Source organism: Eumetopias jubatus, unplaced genomic scaffold (genome assembly GCF_037043125.1).
Source record: "Eumetopias jubatus isolate StellerSeaLion01/CBP00866 unplaced genomic scaffold, mEumJub1_p1.0 scaffold_15, whole genome shotgun sequence".
Classification (NCBI taxonomy): Eukaryota; Metazoa; Chordata; class Mammalia; order Carnivora; family Otariidae; genus Eumetopias; species Eumetopias jubatus.
This window is the reverse complement of record NW_028274821.1, coordinates 57,362,353-57,383,075: the sequence shown is the minus strand read 5'-3', so window position 1 is coordinate 57,383,075 and position 20,723 is coordinate 57,362,353. Positions and strand designations below refer to the sequence as shown.

General features: G+C 43.6%; 1 protein-coding gene across 2 annotated transcripts in view; it reads right to left on the bottom strand.

Moving 5' to 3' along the window:
* The window catches only part of UBE2R2 (ubiquitin conjugating enzyme E2 R2), a 112,896-nt gene extending 99,644 nt beyond the window's left edge, over positions 1-13,252 (bottom strand). The window contains exon 1 of one of the 2 annotated variants that reach the window (XM_028115199.2): positions 12,619-13,252. In XM_028115199.2, coding sequence (XP_027971000.1) covers positions 12,619-12,795 — 177 coding nt within the window. In that variant the 5' untranslated portion in view covers positions 12,796-13,252. The remainder of the gene's footprint in view (positions 1-12,618) is intronic. The other variant, XM_028115198.2, reaches the window with a different exon arrangement.
* Positions 13,253-20,723: the final 7,471 nt, after the last annotated feature.

Genomic DNA, 20,723 nt, shown 5'->3' with positions numbered 1-20,723 from the left:
ATCCAGGAGAGTGAATATAGAAGAGGCTTATGAAAAAAGGTAGAGCCCAGTTTAGTGTTTAAGTCTTTAGTATAAATAGGACATACTTTTAAAAAGGCCAGAGTAGTAGAAATGTCTAATAGGCCTCATTACAGATGTACACTTCAAGAGATACTTGGTAGCTCAAACAATAACCCAGGAGAGCTTGTTTATAATAATTCACAGAGAAATTTAACCTACTTTAAAAGTTCCCTCCCTACTCCACCTTGTTAATAATTAATTCACTCAAGGTATATATGTAAACAGTATAGGCAAAATGTAGTTAATATTTTATTTAGGAGACTTTATATATATATATACACAGGGTGGGAGAAAAAATACATGCACATTTGCCTATACTTCACCAAAATTATTCTTTAACAAAATATACGCACATAGAATATTATCAAAGCAAAAATACAGCTTTAAAAATGTGCTTTTCTAATTATTCTGATTTTTTAATGTATCAAGAACCTCATTAAAATATTCATAACATTTAGTCACTACTTTAAAATCCTCCACTTTATAAGAAATTCTAAAACGGGGAAACTGAGGGTTTCAGAGGGGAGGGGGGTGGGGGGTGGGGTAACAGGGTGATGGGTATTAAAGAGGGCACATGTTGTGATGAGCACTGGGTGTTATATGCAACTAATGAATCACTGAACACTATATCAAAAACTAATGCTATACTATACAGTGGCTAAATAAGAAATAAAATAAAATATATTTCTAGTTTTAAAAGATGTCTTCTGACATTCTGAAAAGCAGGCTAAAACAGAACTAGGTTACTTGTTTTGTTTTATTTCATTAAATTTTCCAAGTGAGGTACAGCAATCTTTATCTCCATGGGACTATAGAGGCCCAGGTTGTTATGGTTGGCAGGTTTGGGTAATGTCTCTTACCATCACTGCTCTAAAATTCTTAACCTCGGGGCGCCTGGGTGGCTCAGTCGTTAAGCATCTGCCTTGGGCTCGGGTCATGATCCCGGAGTCCTGGGATCAGGCCCCACGTCGGGCTCCCTGCTCTGCGGGAAGCCTGCTTCTCCCTCTCCCCCTCCCCCTGCTTGTGTTCCCTCTCTCGCTGTGTCTCTCTCTGTCAAATAAATAAAATCTTTTAAAAAAAAAGTTAATAAAATAGTAATAAAAAATAAAATTCTTAACCTCTTCTAAGTAACTTTCATAGTATTTATGTTTTTAAGATTTTATTTATTTATTTATTTGAGACAGAACACAAGCAAGCGAGTGGCAGGCGGGCTGGCACACACACAGGCAGGGGTGGGGGGGCGGGTAGGGAGGGGCACAGGGAGAGGGAGCAGCAGACACGCCACTGAGCAGGGATGTGCAGCTGGATCCCAGGACCCTGGGATCAGGACCTGAGAGGAAGGCAGACACTTAAGAGACTGAGCCACCCAGGTGCCCCAGTTTTATAGTATTTAAATTACAAGAAGAACCCTATACAAAGATCGTAATTTGCTATATTACTATATAACCAAGATTTCAATCTTAATTTTTAGCTGAAACTTTGGTCATCAAGAACATGAGATCTAATTCAGACAACCAAGCAACTATAAAATGTCAAAACCAAATAAAATGCAATTTCTTCCCAAAGCGGAAAGCACAACTAGAATAACTAAGCAGTCCAAATATTTAGCCACTTCAGTCTACCACATGTCCTAGACTAGGGGTTGACCACCTAAGGTCTATGGAAAAATATCAGTATCAGTAATTCCTTGAAATTGCATGCAGAATTGGGGGGGCTGTCATTCTCAAAGGATGTGACTCCCCAAAAAATAAGCACTTACTCTTTTTGGTCCTCTGCCAAATGCGAAGGAAATTCAAAGACCCAGTGGCGTTTCTTAACGAGCTCATAATCTAAGAGCATTTAGACTCACACACTACTAGATTTGGCCACAACAGAAAAAAATTGATTTCCTTAATACTTATACATCCCCAAGTAACTTTTCCAGTTTTGCCACTTACTAGCACCATTTAAATATTTTATTTATTTATTTGACAGAGATAGACAGCGAGAGAGGGAACACAAGCAGGCGGAGTGGGAGAGGGTGGGAAGCCCGAGATCCAGGGCTCGATCCCAGGACCCTGGGATCATGACCTGAGCCGAAGGCAGATGCTTAAAGAGTGAGCCACCCAGGCGCCCCAGCACCATTTTTAACTTAAGGAACCTCTCTGTACATAACTTATTCCATACTTTACCAATAAAAAAGCTTCAGAAAAAAGTTACATAAGTGGAGATTTAATTAAAAACTCAGGAAGTGGGGCGTCTGGGTGGCTAGTCCTTAAGCGTCTGCCTTCGGCTCAGGTCATGATCCCGGGGTCCTGGGATTGAGTCCCGCATCGGGCTCCCTGCTTCTCCCTCTCCCACTCCCCCTGCTTGTGTTCCCTCTCTCGCTGTGTCTCTGTCAAATAAATAAATAATCTTTAAAAAATAAAAAAATAAAAACTCAGGAAGTGTTCTCCTCATTTTAAAGCCCCCCCTTTTTTTCATGATCCCAGGGTCCTGGGATCGAGCCCCACATCGGGCTCCCTGCTCTATGGGAAGCCTGCTTCTCCCTCTCCCACTCCCCCTGCTTGTGTTCCCCCCTTACTGTGTCTCTGTCAAATAAATAAATAAAATCTTTAAAAAAAAAAGTGAAACTTGCTGTGTGACTGATGCAATTTAAAAAAAAAGCCCCCCCTTTTAAAAAAAAAGATTTATTTTTTAAATTTTGTTATGTTAATTACCACACATTACATCATTAGTTTTTGATGTAGTGTTACATGATTCATTGTGTATAACACCCAGTGCTCCATTCAATACGTGCCCTCTTTAATACCCATCACCAGGCTAGCCCATCCCCCCACCCCCCCTCCCCTCTAGAACCCTCAGTTTGTTTCTCAGAGTCCACAGTCTCTCGTGGTAAGATTTATTTATTTTAGAGAGAGCACAAGCCAGGAGAGGGGCAGAGAGAGGAGACAAGCATACTACCTGAGTGTGGAGCCCGACGCAGGGTTGATTCCAGGACCCTGAGATCATGACCCAAGCCAAAACCAAGAGTTGGACACTCAACCAGGTGTCCCTAAAGCCCTTTTAACACAAGATTCTTTAAATCTTAAATCTAAATTCTACATAATTTCCTTATCTTCAATAAGACATTTCACTCTTTGTCTAGCAAATTTTGTCATTTCTTATTCAGAATAAATGCTGAAATATGATTAACAAATTCCAAAAAACTCAGGGTAGGAACCCTGAGAACAGTTATTATACTTTTTTTTTTTTAAACATTAGCGCAAAGTTTTTCCACAGGGCTTAGTCCTTAACAGCTTGAATACATCATTATTTCTGTTTATCCAATGGGGGAAAAAGCAGCTGGGTGATTAAGATCAAGATGCGCCTTAAGAAAGAAGTGTTTTTTTTTGTTTTTTTCCTTAATCCAACTACCAGAATTCAAATGAGCTTTGCCCCTTTCAGAGCAAATACCTCAGAAGGCTGGCTATACCCCCACTCAAACAGTGCTACACCCACATTGCTCAAAACAATTCAGAATTCTTTTTTTTTGAGAACTGCCTTCAGAGCCTATTGTACAACTTTTTTTTTAAAGATTTTATTTATTTATTTGACAGAGAGACACAGCGAAAAAGGGAACACAAGCAGAGGGAGTGGGAGAGGGAGAAGCAGGCTTCCTGCAGAGCAGGGAGCCCAATGCGGGGCTCGATCCCAGGACCCTGGGATCATGACCTGAGCCGAAGGCAGACGCTTAACGACTGAGCCACTCAGGCGCCCCAAAGATTTTATTTGTCATTGAGAGAGGGGGGGAGAGAGAGAGAGAAAGCACAAGCAGAGGGAGAAGCAGATTCCCCACCAAGCAGGGAGCCCGATGCGGGGCTTGATCCCAGGATCCTGTGATCATGATCTGAGCTGAAGGCAGACACTTAACCTCTGAGCCACCCAGGCGTCCTATTGTACAACTTCTTAACGTTCTTATTAGTGGCAAATCTTTCCTTCTTTAGTGTGGACTTTGTTTTGTTTTACTTAATATTCAAAACTGACTCTGATTCAACTTAGTAAATAAGGCAAAAAAAATAATCTGAGCAATATTATTTTTCAATCAAAAATGACCTGTGAATATAGGGACGCCTGGGTGGCACAGTCGGTTAAGTCTCTGGCTCTTGGTTTCAGCTCAAGTCGTGATCTCAGGGTGGTAAGACAGAGTCAGGCTCCACACTCTGCGAGAGTCTACTTAAGACTCCCTCTCCCTCTGCCTCTGTGTCTATAAAAATAAATAAATCTTTAAAAAAAAATGACATGTGAGGGATGCCTGGGTGGCTCAGTCAGTTAAGCATCTGCCTTCGGCTCAGGTCATGATCCCCAGGTCCTGCGATCAAGTCCAGCACTGGGCTCCCTGCTCAGAGGGGAGCCTGCTTCTCCCTCTGCCTGCTGCTCCCCCTGCTTGTGTGCTCTCTCTCTCTCTGACAAATGAATAAAATGTTTAAAAAATAAATAAATAAAATTTAAAATGATGTGAAAATGAAGTATTACACCACTTTTATCTGTGCCTCTGCCAACAATTTCAAAAGAAAAGTTTTGAATTATATGAAGGATATTGTTTTGAATAACAAAACTTTTTTTGTCTTATTATATATATCAGGTAGATTATAAGTAAACTTAAAAATCTTCTTTCAAGGATGCCTGGGTGGCTCAGTCAGTTAAGCATCTGCCTTTGGCTCAGGTCATGATCCCAGGGTCCTGGGATCAGGTCCCACATCAGCCTCCCTGCTCAGCAGGGAGTCTACTTCTCCCTCTGTCCCCCCCACCCACCGCCACTTGTGCTAGTTCTCTCTCTCACACAAAAATGAATAAATAAAATCTTTTAAAAAAATCTTCCATCAAAAACTAATGATGTACTACTATATGTTAGCTAATTGAGAATTAAAAAAAACAAAAACAAAAACTTATTTCTACAGGCACCTGGGTGGCTCAGTTAGGCATCTGACTTCAACCTGGGTTATGGCCTCAGGGTCCTGGGATTGAGCCCTGCTGTCTGGCTTCCCGCTCAAGACAAGACGTCTGCTTCTCCCTCTTCCTCTCCCTCTGTCCCTCCCCCTGCTCATGCTCTCTCCCTCTCTTAAATAAATAAATGAAATCTTTAAAAAAAAAATCTTTCTTCTAAGTTAAATTATTGTTTCTACAGAAGATTATTACATATTGCCCCAAGTGCTATAACTTTGCCAGTTCTTAGTATTATCTTACAAATGGGACCATGGTTATCTTCAACAAGATAGTAATCATTCAATACTTACAATCCGAATTACTATGTATGTTACTAGGTGAGCCACATAATCCAAATTATTTCATAGGATTTATCCCTCAAATTAAACATCAGCTGCCCATGCAGCAAATACAGCAAAACAGATAAATAATGCCTTATGAAATTTGGAAATCCAGACAAAGAATAGATTAAAACTATGGCACTGATCTAAAGATGCTGTAATAGGGCGTCTGGGTGGCTCAGTTGGTTAAGCGACTGCCTTCGGCTCAGGTCATGATCCTGGAGTCCCGGGATCGAGTCCCTCATCGGGCTCCCTGCTCAGCAGGGAGTCTGCTTCTCCCTCTGACCCTCTTCCCTCTCGTGCTCTCTCTCATTCTCTCTCTCTCAAATAAATAAAAATCTTTAAAAAAATAAAAATAAAAAATAAAGATGCTGTAATAGAGGCAAGGAATACCACTTAACAGACCCAGCTGAAAGAACAACAACAAAAAAGGTGTTAACTTTAAACTACTCAAGTTTCCTATGATGCTTAAATTTACTTGGAAAAATATTAAGGATTATTTTAAAAGCATAAACCAATATTGCATTAAGAAATTTATGCCCCCCATCATCCTCCCATTGTCATTTCTTTTTTTTTTTTTAAAGATTTTATTTATTTATTTGACGGAGAGAGACACAGCGAGAGAGGGAACACGAGCAGGGGGAGTGGGAGAGGGAGAAGCAGGCTTTCCACTGAGCAGGGAGCCCGACAAGGGGCTCGATCCCAGGACGACCTGAGCCGAAGGCAGACACTTAACGACTGAGCCACCCAGGCGCCCCCCATTGTCATTTCTATGAGATGTATTCACTTCTAATTCCAAAACTAGTTTTCTTAGACTTCTATTTCTCAACACTAGCACCAACCCACTCCCTGCTTGAAGTACTGAGAAAATTTGCTATTAAACCTATTTGCCAATTAAAAAAAAAATCTTTCTGCAATAGGATTTATCATTCTCTAATTCAAGTAGTCCAAAAACAAACAAAAAATCCATTTTTCCAGTGAATTTAAGATATAAACTGAAGTCATCATAACAATCTCGACCCATAATTTGGAGGAATAGATAACTACCCTTGTGACCTTTAAACTTAAGTAAAATTTTATTTTTTTTAATTTTTATTTGTCAGAGAGAGAGAGAGAGAGAGAGAGAGCGCGCGCGCATGAACAGGGGAGAGGGGCAGAGAGAGGGAGAAGCAGGCTCCCGGCTGAGCAGAGCCCAACATGGGGCTCAATCCCAGGACCCTGGGATCATGACCTGAGCTGAAAGCAGACGCTTAACTGAGCCACCCAGGTGCCCCAAAAGTATTAGATCTTTTAAATATGACCTTTCAAGCAAGGTGTTCTGTAGTCCTAAGCCCTGAATTTCTAACTCTTCCTCACTATTATTTCCCCATAACTAGATTAGCAGAGGTGGCCCAATTTGTTAGATGGCCTCCTTTATTTCACTTGTCTCCAACAAGACAGGTTCTTCTGGAACCTTAAACTAGGATCAGTAATGCTAAGTTGCAAAGATGAAGTAGAAGGTTTTATCATGATAGGTCGTAGTTATGTTGACAAATGCTCAAACTTTAAAGCTTTGGGGCGTGCGCTCTAGCACGTTCGCGTGCTCTCTCTCTCTCTCTCAAATTGATAAAATCTTTAAAAAAAACTTTAAAGCTTTGATTTAAATTACCATTTACAACTGCGTACATAACATCTCACATTTCTGTAAAGTTTGCACAAAGATTTTAAAGAAGATCATTCATAAAAGCTCTATGGTTACCAATGTCCTATACTTTCCCTTATTATAGCTATTCTTCATACAGTGCTTTGCCTACAATGAGTACTCCATAAATACTACTAACACAAATCTCTGAAAAACAGGAATCAACATGCTACAAACAAAGTATTAACTAGGGCTCAAATCTTTCATTCAAAAAGAAACTATTTTATCAAATTTAAGACACCGATGCTGGCATTCAAAAAAATTTCATTAGAAGATTTCAATGGAAGGTTCTCTCACAACTAGGTCTCAAGTGCCACCTAGTTGATGGCAATTTTAAAACACATCCCAGGGGCGCCTGGGTGGCTCAGTTGGTTGGGCGACTGCCTTCGGCTCAGGTCATGATCCTGGATCGAGTCCCGCATCCGGCTCCCTGCTCGGCAGGGAGTCTGCTTCTCCCTCTGACCCTCCCCCCTCTCATGTGCTCTCTCTCTCTCTCTCTCTCTCTCTCATTCTGTCTCAAATAAATAAAATCTTTAAAAAAAAATCCCAATTTCCAGCAAGTTAAAAACTTAAAAAAAAAAAAGCATTTGGAATCAACTTAATAGGGTAAAAGAATATTCCATAGGGGCACCTGGGTGGCTCAGTCATTAAGCATCTGCCTTCAGCTCAGGTCATGATCTCAGGGTCCTGGGATCGAGCCCCCAACGGGCTCCCTGCTCTGCGGGGAGCCTGCTTCTCCCTCTCCCACTCCCCCTGCTTGTGTTCCCTCTCTCGCTGTCTTTCTCTGTCAAATAAAGTCTTAAAAAAAAAAAAAGAATATTCTTTATACTGAGGTGCTATACTTTTGCCATGGGGGGGCGCAGTGGGGAACACGAAAACTGCATTTACAGTAGTGCCCCAAACCACTGGACATCAACTATGTTTCCATCAACTATGTTTCCATTTACATGTTCACTCAGCACTCAAGACAAGTTCAGCTTCCAGAAAAGGTTACAGCTAAAAGCTCTAAGAGGTATTCTCAAAGTGACTGAGGAAAAATTAAGAAATAAGATAGCTTTAATTGACAGAAAGAATCATTATATAATTGTTTAAAAAAAAGCACTACTTTCATAATTTTAAAGTTAAGTTGCCTATCCAAATCCTTTAAAACAGGAATTCTTTCTTTTTTTTAAAGATTTTATTTATTTATTTGAGAGAGAGAGAAAATGAGAGAGAGAGAGAGCACGAGAGGGAAGAGGGTCAGAGGGAGAAGCAGACTCCCCGCTGAGCAGGGAGCCCGATGTGGGACTCGATCCCGGGACTCCAGGATCATGACCTGAGCCAAAGGTAGTCGCTTAACCAACTGAGCCACCCAGGTGCCCTAAAACAGGAATTCTTAACCTGTCAGTTAACCCTCTGAAAATGTATACAAACTAGTTTATATGTGCCAATGTTTTCCCAAAGAAAATTGTTTCTCAAAAGGATCCATATAACAACAAGACTAAGAATCACTTTCTTAAAAACAATTGTTTCAACTATATCTTAAGAATCAGAGTCACAGGGGGGCGCCTGGGTGGCTCAGTTGGTTAAGCGACTGCCTTTGGCTCAGGTCATGATCCTGGAGTCCCAGGATCGAGTCCCAGGATCGAGTCCCAGGATCGAGTCCCACGTCGGGCTCCCTGCTCAGCAGGGAGTCTGCTTCTCCCTCTGACCCTCTTCCCTCTCATTCTCTCTCTCAAATAAATAAATAAAATCTTTAAAAAAAAAAAAAAAGAATCAGAGTCACAGGGGCGCCTGGGTGGCTCAGTCATTAAGTGTCTGCCTTCAGCTCAGGTCATGGTCTCAGGTTCCTGGGATCGAGCCCCACATCGGGCTCCCTGCTCCGCGGGAGGCCTGCTTCTCCCTCTCCCACTCCCCCTGCTTGTGTTCCTGCTCTCGCTATCTCTCTCTCTCTGTCAAATAAATAAATAAAATCTTTAAAAAAAAAAAAAAAGAATCAGAGTCACAAAATGGAGTATGCTATTGCCAGGCCCAAAGGTTAAGTTTGGTAGGGTTTTGGTTGTTTTTGGGGGGTGGACCGGGGCGGGGGCAGAAAATAGATTCATTTATTCTAGAACAAATGAAAGTAATACATATCCATTATTTTTTAAAACTATTCAAGAGTTTCTATTTTTTCAAGAGTTTCTTTAATATAAATCAAACTGTTAAGTCTGATAAGCTTCAATTAAGGAAAACTTTTAGTATATAACAAATACTTTTCTAATTTAGAAGTCTGAAGTTTTCTAAAAATGGAAAAACCTTATTTCACTCTCACCAGATTACTGAATAAAATCAAAACTACGAAAAGTTACCTGTAATATTTTAAGTTTTCTGTATCATTTGAACTGTTATGTTATGAACATCATGCAACACTTTTTTTTTTTTAAGTAATCTCTCCACCCCACATGGGCCTCGAACTCACAACCCTGAGATCAAGCGTCACATGCTCTACCAACTACTGTGACAGCCAGGCACCCCTAGACATACTTTCTGATCTCTAGACTCATTGTTACCATGCTTTCAGATAAATAATGCAGGTGCTCCAAGGAGTTCTATACCAAAGCACCATACTGAATTATGATCACTAGCAAGAGTTGTTTGAAAAGATACTGCTTTTTAAATGAATGGGGTGAACTTAAGTCATCATTAACTGCTCACTTGATCAACAATTTATTCATCCAATAACATCATAAAATTCCAACTTGCTCCACAGTAGCAAAATTAAGTTCAGAGGCGTTCTCTTTTCCAAGCCATCTCCTACTTTGTGTTTTGTAATGATTGATCCTTAGAGGAAAAAGTAGAAGCAGCAAAGACGTTCACTCGCTAAGTCTAAGAGATCAAGAAACTGGACAAAAAGATGGTATAATATCCAGAAAAACAGGCACAAGAAACTACCTTTACCCATCATACATGCCACCCCGAAACCCGAGAGCTAAGAAACACACAACTCAAGATATTTTTTTTGAGATATTTAAAAAACAAAAGATGAATCGAAAAAAATTTGTGAAATACAAGTCTCACCAGTCACAACAGATGCCATAGTTAGACTGGAGCCAATTATTTCATGGTGAAAAAGATCAATAAAAAGCCTATTAATATGTAAAAGTAAAGGAGTCACACTATGAAAAATGTAAAGAATGATTGGCTGTCCCACTGCCTTCAGAAACTATTATGTAAAATAGAGAAAAGAATTTAACTTGAAAATAAATTATACTAAATGTTCAAGAACTATCATTTGATATGGGAGAATAGTGGTTGAAAAAGGTCTGTGCCAACTTTTAACTGCAGCTGTAGTGGAACACACTAAAAGCCTTGTTTTATGACAAAAGCAGTGAAATAAAAAACAATGGCTTTAGACTTATCACCAGTGTTAACTGCTCATGACCATAAATTTGCCTTTTTCCAACAAAAGACTTTTGGGATAAAAGGCCATATGATAAGGAATAAAACAAGACTGACAGAATTCTCAAATACTAAAACATAAAACCTAAGAATTTTCATACATTTTTAAATGTCATAATTAAAGGTAGAAATATTGGGGTGCCTGGGCGGCTTAGTTGGTTACGCATCTGCCTTTGGCTCGGGTCATGATCTCAGGGTCCTGGCATTGAGCCCTGCGTTGGTCTCCCTGCTCAGCGGGGCGTCTGCTTCTCCCTCTCTCTTCCCCTCCCCACCGCTTGTGCTCGTGCTCACGTGCTCTCTCTCAAATAAAATCTTTAAAAGATAAAATAAAGGTAAAAAGATTAAGAAATCTAACATATACAATGAAATTCAACCATTCTTTCTTAGTAGGACTGAAATTACAAAGCATTTAACTGAAATCAATGTTTGCCACTGTAGAGAATCCTCTTCCCATACTACCTGTTTCAAACTGAGAGGATTCTCCAGTCCTTTTCCTGCTACTTAAGCAAAAATACTACAATTTGCAACCCATTATTTCCTTTCACATAACTTTTTTTAAAACACTGAAGTGGAGATTATTCTAATTAGTACCCATTCACCTTGACTCTCAATTGTCCCAAACAATGACATTTTATGGAAATTAAACTTTACGTCACTAAAGTTAGCCGGTAGACACAGCAATACTTTCTCCAATTTGTCACTAACAACTTGTACGTTAACATCTGCATCTAAAAGGTGCAGTGTATGGTGACCACGAGAGATTAAGCATATAGTTGGTAAGAGAACTGCTCTTACACAGTATTCTAAAAATGTGCTTTTATTAGGCATTCACTGACTATCACAGGAATAAATATTAAACATCCCCCATCAATTCTTCACATTTTCTACAAAGTTGACCCAATTTCAAAGCTGACACTGACGGTTCTACCTTTAGAAAGATAGAAAAACAAAACTGGGTAGTCCTAAAAATGTACATCATAACTACATGACTAAGATACTCATTTAAAACTTATGCCAAGATAGCCCCTCCCTTCAAAACAAACTAAGATTGACTCACTGCTCTATTTCACTTACTTTTGGAAATAAAATTAAATGGATTCCCTAGCACTAATTTCCTGTCTCTGCCTCCACCATTTAAAACACTGCACCTTCAATCTATGATTCGTCCTTACAAAAATGGTAAAATAAAAACAAAAACAAACTCTCGATATCGCCAAGTTATCTTAAAATTTTTTAAAAAAAGAAATGGAGTAAAAAAAAAAGAAAACCACTGGATTCAAGAATGATAATAACCACTGTTCAAAACCCTCTCACCTTAGATGATACTTTTCATCTGTAAGACCACCCCATTTGCTAGAGCTAACCTGAGTAAAACGTTTCACTTCTGTCTCCCTGAAGTGGGAAACTATCAATCTCCCTACATAACATGTTCCACTGTCTGCAGATATTTCTACATGTAGGGGGGGAAAAAGCCAGCAAAGTTGGTGGCAGGGTGAGGACAAAGGGCATTTTGAAATACCACTGAAGTAAACAGAGAATGAGAACAGAAAGGGGGCTAAATTAGCGTTCCCTCAAGTGGAGAAAGGCAAGGAAACGCAGGCACCCTTGTTTACCACTCCTAGGGTCCTATTCATTACCGCCCGCTGGAATGCGAAGTTGGAACCACCACCACGCAAGAAGCCCATCAAATCCTCAAAGTGTCAGGTCACTGGGCAGCCTCTGGAATGACAGGCTAATACCCTTCCCCCACCCTCAGCCCCCAAAAAAGAAAGATCCAATCCACTAAGTGCAGGTCACTCTGCCCTCTGGGGCAGTTCCAGCCGGCGCGGGGATGGTTCTGAGGGGAAGATGAGAAAGGAAAGACCACCTTTCTTCCCACACACCCTCAGCTGGGGGAAACAAAACAAAGACAGCCCTCCTCCGCCGGTAGCCACTACCGTAGCCAGAGAGACTTTCCTATTTCCCGGTGCAGTCTGGCCTCCAGCCCCCGCCCCCATGACAAAGAAAAGGCACTTGGTGAGCAAGGCCTTCCTGCTTCCACGGATGGGGGGAGGGGGCTGCCGAGGTGAGGAGCCCCCTCTACACACTCGCGCTCACACTCTTGGCCCCGCAAACGGCGGGGAGCGGAGGCCTCCGCCTGGGGAAGCCTGGTCTGGGAGGGGGTAGGGGTACCTTGAAGTAGCCGCCTTCGTAGAGGGTGTTGGGGGGTCCGAAGATGGCAACCTCCCAGTTGTAGAGGTCGGACTCATCCACCAGGGTGATCCGGAAGCCCTCCACCGGCTCCTCCTGCAGGGATTTCAGCTCGAGCATCAGGGCTTTCTGCGAGCTGGTCATCTGCTGCTGGGCCATCGCGGCGGCGGCGGCGGCGCCGGGCCGGAGCCCCAGTCCTCTCGCACCGGCCGGGCCGGACGAGGCCCCTCCCCTCCGCTCGCCCTCCGCCGGGCCGCACCGGGCCTCTGTCTTTACACACCCGGCGGGCCGGACCAGGCCCCAGACGGCCCGTGGGCCAGCCCGGGTCCTCCTTCACACACGACGCGGGCCGGGCCGGGCCCTTTTCCTCACACTCGGGCCAGGTGGGGGGAGGGGCTGAGGGAGTTAGGGGAATTCGCTCCCGGTCCCGGGCCTCCCCCCCCCGGAGGGGGCCTCAACTTGACGGGGGGGGGGGGGGAGAGGGGGTGGAAGCGGAGGAGGGCGACGAAGGGCCGGCGATGGTGAGGGGAGGGGGCCGAGCCGGCCCGGGAGCGCCGCGCTCGCTCGCCCTCTCGTTCTCCTCAGGGGCTGCCGGGGCCGAAGGGCGCGCGGGGCGGGAGGGTGAGGGGCGCGCGGCGCGCGGGGGTCTCGCGGCGGTGGCGGTGGCGGTGGCGGCGGCGGCGGCGGCTGCGCGGGGGAGGGGCGACGACGGAGGAGGAGGAGAAGAGCGAGAGCGCCTCGCGCCGCGGGAGCGACGGAGCCAAGAAGAAGAAGGGAGGGAGAGAGGGAGGAGGGGCGCGCGCCGGGAGGGAGGGCGGCTCTCGGAGGCGGGCGGCCAGACGCGCGTGCGCACGCCCCTCCCTCCCCCGCCCTCCTCTCCTTCCCCCGCCCTCCTCCTCTCACTTCCCCGCCTCCTTTCCGCCACCCTGCGCGGTGGCGGCGCTTTGTGACGCCGACGCGTGTCCCCCGCCCTTAAAGGGCCAAGCTGCTGTGGGGGCCGAGGGCAGCCACAGGGGCTACCCTTGGCCCCAAAATGACGGTTGTGCGGCTGAACGTCGCGGTTGCTTGGGAGCTCCCGGGAAGGGACCGCTGGTCCTAGAGCTGTCAGCGCCTTCCCTTCCTCTCCCTATGTGTGGGTGTCCACAGGCTTCCACAGCCATCCTCCGTCGAACCCTGGTCCTCTGCAGACCCCTCCCCGTGACACAAAGTCCGCCGTCCCTGCACTCAGTAGGTGCTTGACAAGAATATGCTGAGTTTATGAGTCTTATCGTGGGAACAAGTGTCCCGACATTCCTTGTGCAGGGCCCTCAAGCCCCGTGTGTTCTTGGCAGTGTGTCACCCACAGGGGTGGGGTGGGGTGGGGGAGATGATTCCTATCCGAGAAATGGGGAAGGCAGATGGGCCATCTTCTACTTCTCTTCTTAACTACAAAGAGGAAGTTGTGGGAAATAAAGAGGGAAGTAGTAACGCAGACTAAACCTGGGTTCCTGGCCCTTCCCTGTGATTTGGGGCAAGTGCTCTGGCTATCCCTCAGTTATTTGTAAAATGAAGTACTATCGGGGCACCTGGCTGGCTCAGTCCGTGAGCATGCGACCCTTGATCTCGGGGTTGTGAGTTCAAGCCCTACCCTGTGTGTAGAGATTACTTAAAAATAAAATCTTAAAAAAAAAAAAAAAAAATACTATGGTTGAACTTTGACCCCCTATAGATCCTTTCAGCTTGAAGGTCCGACCTGGAACCGAGGGACTTTTAAGATAATCATAACTGAAGTGAGATGCAGAGACAGTCTTTTTTTTTTTTTAACGATTTTATTTGTTTATTTGACAGAGACAGTGAGAGCAGGAACACAAGCAGGGGGAGTGGGAGAGGGAGAAGCAGGCTTCCCGCTGAGCGGGGAGCCCGATGTGGGACTCGATCCCAGGACCCTGGGATCATGACCTGAGCCGAAGGCAGACGCTTAACGACTGAGCCACCCAGGCGCCCACGGAGACAGTCTTAAATCCTCATGATTTAGAATAACCCATTCTCTTGGAAAGGCATGTCCTGTGGCAACTGCTGAAATGTTTCCTAGAAAAGTGAGGATACTATCAGAGTTCCACACATTTAGAATTTTGAGATCAAAAAGATCCTAAGTTCCAACCCTGGCTCCACCATTTACATTATCCATTCCTTATTCATCAGCTTCTGTAATAAAGGGTTAATTACACCTAACTTAAACTATTGTAAATATTAAATGAGATCATCTATATACAGCATTTGACACAATGACTAGCACATGGTAAATGATCCATAAATAGGAACTTTAAAGAAAAAAAAATTGAAGGCATAGCTGTGTTCTGGCTACCACCCCCTCAACCATTCTGACTTCCCTTCCTCTACCATTCAATTTAGGGACAAGAAGATTGCTGACCTGGAAACGTGGGAGATGATTTTGACACCTTTAATAACAAGGATGTGAGTAGACAAATAGGCAGAAAGTTCATCTTCAAAGAATTTCACCCTCATTAACTCATCACAGTCCCACCCTGCCCCAGAAGATGGTAGATTCCTAGCCTAACCCACTGTAACATACACCTGACAACCAGACCAGAAGCTGCTCACTGAGTTTAAATAAACTCATAAAGTCATAGTAAATATCTGCAATGACCATGGCCCTAAGGTAGATGGCTAACAAACATATATCTGTCTAGAGGGCTCATAGCCTAATGTGAAAATGAGGTGTGTACTAAGGTTCTCCATTCTCAGGTCAGAGGAAGTCTAGAATTTGTCTCATGCCTTTTTATCCTAGCAGGTAAGACATCGTTTATTAGCAGGTTGCAACTGTGTCTTATTCAGGCCTGGATCTGCAGCAACCAGCACATTGTTTGACACAAAGTAGACACTAAGTAATTATTCTCATGGGCTTACAGCCAAGAGCAGGAAAACAATCAGTAACAACAACAAATTGAACCCCACCCTCCACCCCCATGTCTAATAGGACCTCTCAGACACACAGTAGGTGCTCAAGATTATAAATTCCATAAGGATGACAGGTCTTGTTTACACAAGCTTCTTGTTTATATACAAGCTACTACGATGTTTGGCACGTTGTAGGTACTCAAAATATACTTGTCAAAAGAATGAATGGCAGAAACGGCTTCCTACAGCTTTCCCATAGTGTGGGAAAGGTAAAATGACAGGTAAAATGACTTGACTGATTGGTGCCCTCTGGTGGTAAAGGAAACAGGCCACTTACCCTCAGTCTCTACCGCATCACCTGGTACTCTTCAACCAGGGCTCTTTTTTTTTTAAGATTTTTATTTGAGAGGCGGCCGGGGGGGGGGGGGGGAGCACACAGCAGGGGGAGCGGCAGAGGGAGAGGGAGAAGCAGTCTCCCCTCTGAGCAAGGAAGCCCGACGTAGGGCTCGATCCCAAAACCCTGAAGCAGACGTTTAACCAACTGAGCCACCTAGGCTCCCCTCAACCAGGGCTCTTCTGAAGAATTGATTCTTTCTTCCAAAGAGAAAAGATATGGAAATCTTGAAAGATAAATGAGAGGGCGCCTGGGTGGCTCAGTCATTAAGCGTCTGCCTTCGGCTCAGGTCGTGATCCCAGGGTCCTGGGATTGAGCCCCACATCGGGCTCCCTGCTCTGTGGGGAAGCCTGCTTCTCCCTCTCCTACTCCCCCTGCTCGTGTTCCCTCTCTCGCTATCTCTCTCTCTGTCAAATAAATAAAATCTTTTTGTTTTTTTAAAGAAAGATAAATGAGAAATAGGAGTGTTTGTTTTAGAGAGGTTAATTCTGACCTTCTAGAATGACTCCTTTTAGGGGACAAACATTTTTTTTTTCATTCTGTGTATGTTAACACATGTAAGTCAACTAGTGCTCTTAAGGAGCCACAATCTTTCTTTAATAATAATAGCTAACATTTGTTGTGCATCAGTATGTGACAGGCCCTTTACAAGCAGTATCCTGTTTAAATGTCAAAAAATGCATGACATCCATACTAGAGTATCTGTTTTCCTGAGTATAAGATTTATTTTTGTTTGTTTGTTTATTTATTTATTTGAGAGAGAAACAGCATGAGGGGAGGGGGTGAGAGGGAGAAGCAGGCTCCCCACTCAGCCAGGAGCCTGATGTGGGACTCGATCCCAGGACTCCGGGATCATGACCTGAGCCAAAGGCTCAGGCGCCCTGAGTACTATAAGATTTAGAAAGGTTAAGAAAGTTACCAAGGTGGGCGCCTGGGTGGCGCAGTCGTTAAGCGTCTGCCTTCGGCTCAGGTCGTGATCCCGGGGTCCTGGGATCGAGCCCCACATCGGGCTCCCTGCTCAGCGGGAAGCCTGCTTCTCCCTCTCCCACTCCCCCTGCTTGTGTTCCTGCTCTCGCTGTGTCTCTCTGTCAAATAAATAAATAAAATCTTAAAAAAAAAAAAAGAAAGAAAGAAAGTTACCAAGGTCACCCAGTGGGTAAATGTTAGAACCTGGAGTTGAATCTTGGGCATCCCACTTAAGCATGACTGCTCTTAATCGAAGTACTGTAATATTCCTAATCTAACATGCCCATAGCAATCCATGCATATCATATCATCTCCAATGCTATACTGCAATTATTTGTTTACATCTTTCTCCCAGACTCTGAGGTACTCTTAAGAAAGAGCCATTCATTCATTCAACAAATATTTATTGAGTGCCTGCTATGTGACAGGCCCTATGCTAAATGTCAAGGATACAGTAGTGAATGAGATGGAAATGATTTAGTCATGCCCTCGTGGAGCTTACATTCTAGTGGCTGAGACTGAATCACACAAAAACAAGTAACTACTAGATAAATAATATCATTGCAAGTTTTGGTGAATACTAGGGGAGGTGATTAAAGTAGGGCCTAAAACTGAAAATGTTGGGGTGGATGCAATTTTTTTAAAAAGATTTTATTTTACTTATTTATTGGGGGGGCATAGGGAGACAGCAGGCTCCACGCCCAGCATGCAGCCCATCACAGGGCTCGATCTCACAACCCTGAGATCATGACCTGAGCCAAAATCAAGAGTTGGATATTTAACCAACTGAGCTACCCAGGTGTCCATTAAGATTTTATTTTTAGGGTGCCTGGATGGCTCAGTTGGTTAAGCGACTGCCTTCAGCTCAGGTCACAATCCTGGAGTCCCAGGATCGAGTCCCACATCGAGTCCCACATCGGGCTCCCTGCTCAGCAGGGAGTCTGCTTCTCCTTCTGACCCTCCTCCCTCTCGTGCTCTCTATCTCTCATTCTCTCTCTCTCAAATAAATAAAATCTAAAAAAAAAAGATTTTATTTTTAAGTAATCACTACACCCAATGTCAGCTCAAACTCACAACCCCCAAGATCAAGAGTCCCCAGCTCTACCAACTGAGCAACCAGATGAGCCAGGGGTGAATGCAAATTTTAAATGGAGACAAGACAAAGGCAGAATAAACCTCTTTGAGGTTGCATTTAAAGAAATGGGGGGGGAGCACCTGGGTGGCTCAGTTGTTAAGCGGCTGCCTTCGCCTCAGGTCATGATCCCAGGGTCCTGGGATTGAGCCCTACATTGGGCTCTCTGCTCAGTGGGAAGCCTGGTTCTCCCTCTCCCACTCCTCCTGCTTGTGTTCCCTCTCTCTCTGTCTCTCTGTCAAAATAAATAAATAAAATCTTAAAAAAAAAAAAAGAATGAATACAGGGGCCAATGGCCTCCATGTGCCCACCCTCTGCCCCAGATGGTGGATTATACAGAAATTATGCGGCTGTGGGGAGGGGGGCGCGGGGGGGGGGTCCACGCTTCCCTTCCCCCAGGCCCACCTGTCATGGAGAACACGGAGTCCTAGTGTATTTTTCTTTGTGTGTTTGTTTAAGAAAAAGTCTCAAATCAATAGAGTGAGTTTGTTTGGTTGGTTTTGTATTTTTCTTTTTTTAAATGAATCAATAGCAACATCCAATTCTCCAAGGGCTCCCTCCTCTTGCACCTGAGGTGGTGGCAAGCAGGATCCTGGGGCTGAGACTGCAGCTCAGGGCAAAGCAGGGCCAGATATGGGTTTCCAGCCTTGCTTGGCCTCAGGGCCAGCAACCGGATCCTGGGGCAACCCATCTGGTCTCTTGAATAAAGGTCAAAGCTGGATTAAAAAAAAAAATTGAATAGAGGGACCAACCTGTAAAATGTGAAGGCAAGAACATAATTCCAGGTTTCTGGCTTGTGATCATCATGTCTTATTTATCTATCCTTGACACTGAACACAGTGCTTGCCATTTCTTAAGTGTCATCCAGTGTGGAACGAGTGGTTGACTTATCCCTCAGCTCTCTGATTTTCCTCAGTGCTTAATCAGACTTCAACAGAGCTGCTTCTTCTTCTCAGTCAATGCAAACTCAAATTATGCTTCAAGACTTAGCACAGACCCATCTCTTTTACAGTGTGCCAGGAAACCTTCCTTAACAATCAAAACATTCTTTAGCCATAAAGAAGGAAATCCTGCCGTTTGTGACAACATTGATGAACACTGAGAGAATTATGCTAAGTGAAATAAGTCAGATAAAGACAAATGCTGTATGATCTCATTTATATGTGAAATCTAAAAAAGCCAAACTTGTAGAAACAGAGTAGACTGTGGCTGCCAGGAGCTAAAGGTAGGAGAAATGGGGAGATTTTGGTTACAGGATATAAACTTCCAGTTGTAAGAGGAATAAGTTCTGGGGATCCAATGTACAGCATGGTGACTATAGTTAACAATACTGTGTTGTGTACTTGAAAATTGCTAAAAGAATAGACCTTAAATGTTCTTACCATAACAACAACAACAAATAGTAATTATGTGAGGTGAAAGATGTGTTAAATGTGTTAACTAACCTGGGCAACCCTGTCAGGGACCCCTTTCATTCTTGAGAGCTTTTTCTGTATCTTCACTTTAAATAAACTTCTCGCTTACTCAAAAAAAAAAAAAAAAGTGTTAACTAACCTTACTGTGGTAATCATTTTGCAACATATACATATAACAAATTATCACATTGTATACCTTAAACTTAAGGTTATCCAACAATTATATCTCAATTAAGCTGGGAGGGGGTGGGGTGGGGTGGGGGGAATCAAAACACTGAGCAAAAAGAGCAGCAAGTTCAAAGGCCCAGAACAAAAAAGCAGGATAAGTAAGGGAACTCCAAGTAGTTCAATATGGCTGGGTCATAAAATTTGACAGAAACAATGGTAAGAGACAAGACTGGAAGGTTTGCAGTAGCTACATTCATTCATTCAGTAAACATTTATTGAGTATTTACAGTGTGCTAGGCATTGGCTATGTAGACCTGGTCCTTGTTCTCATGAATTTATAGTCAAGGACAAATAGACAATTGATAAACAATCAAAACCTATTTTAAAAAAAGAAAATAAATGGGATCATTGGATAAGGAAAAACATATTTCAGATTAGATGGTCAGGGAAAGCCTAACTAAATAGGCAATACTTATCCTGAGAACTGAAGGATGAAAAAGAGAAAAAGTCAAGGAAAAGCATTCCAAGGAGAGCAAACAGCTTGGCTCAAGTTTCTGAGATGGGAAAGAACTTGCTATAATCAGGGAATTGAGAGAAGGCTTATTTTGCTGAAGCTAAGTGAACAAGGTGTGGAGTATATCAAGAAAATGGATGGGGCGCCTGGGCGGCTCCGTCGGTTGAGGGTCTGACTCTTGATTTTTGCTCAGGTCATGATCTCAGGGTCCTGGGATCGAGCCCTGAGCCCCAGTAGGGCTCCCTGCTCAAGATGGGAGTCTGCTTGTCTCCCTATCCCTCTGCCCCTCCCCCTGCTCTGTCTCTCTCTCTCAAATAAATAAATAAATCTTAAAAAGAAAAAGAAAAAGGATGTCATAGCCAGTAAAGGACCATACTGATTGAGGCTTTATAAAAACTCATATCTCATCCTAAGTATAATTGGGAGCCACTGCTGATGTTTTGTTTTGTTTTTTAAGATTTTATTTATTTATTTGACAGAGAGAGACAGCGAGAGAGAGAGAGCACAAGCAGGGGGAGTGGCAGGCAGAGGGAGAGGGAGAAGCAGGCCTCCTGCTGAGCAAGGAGCCTGATGCTGGGCTCTATCCCAGGACCCTGGGAT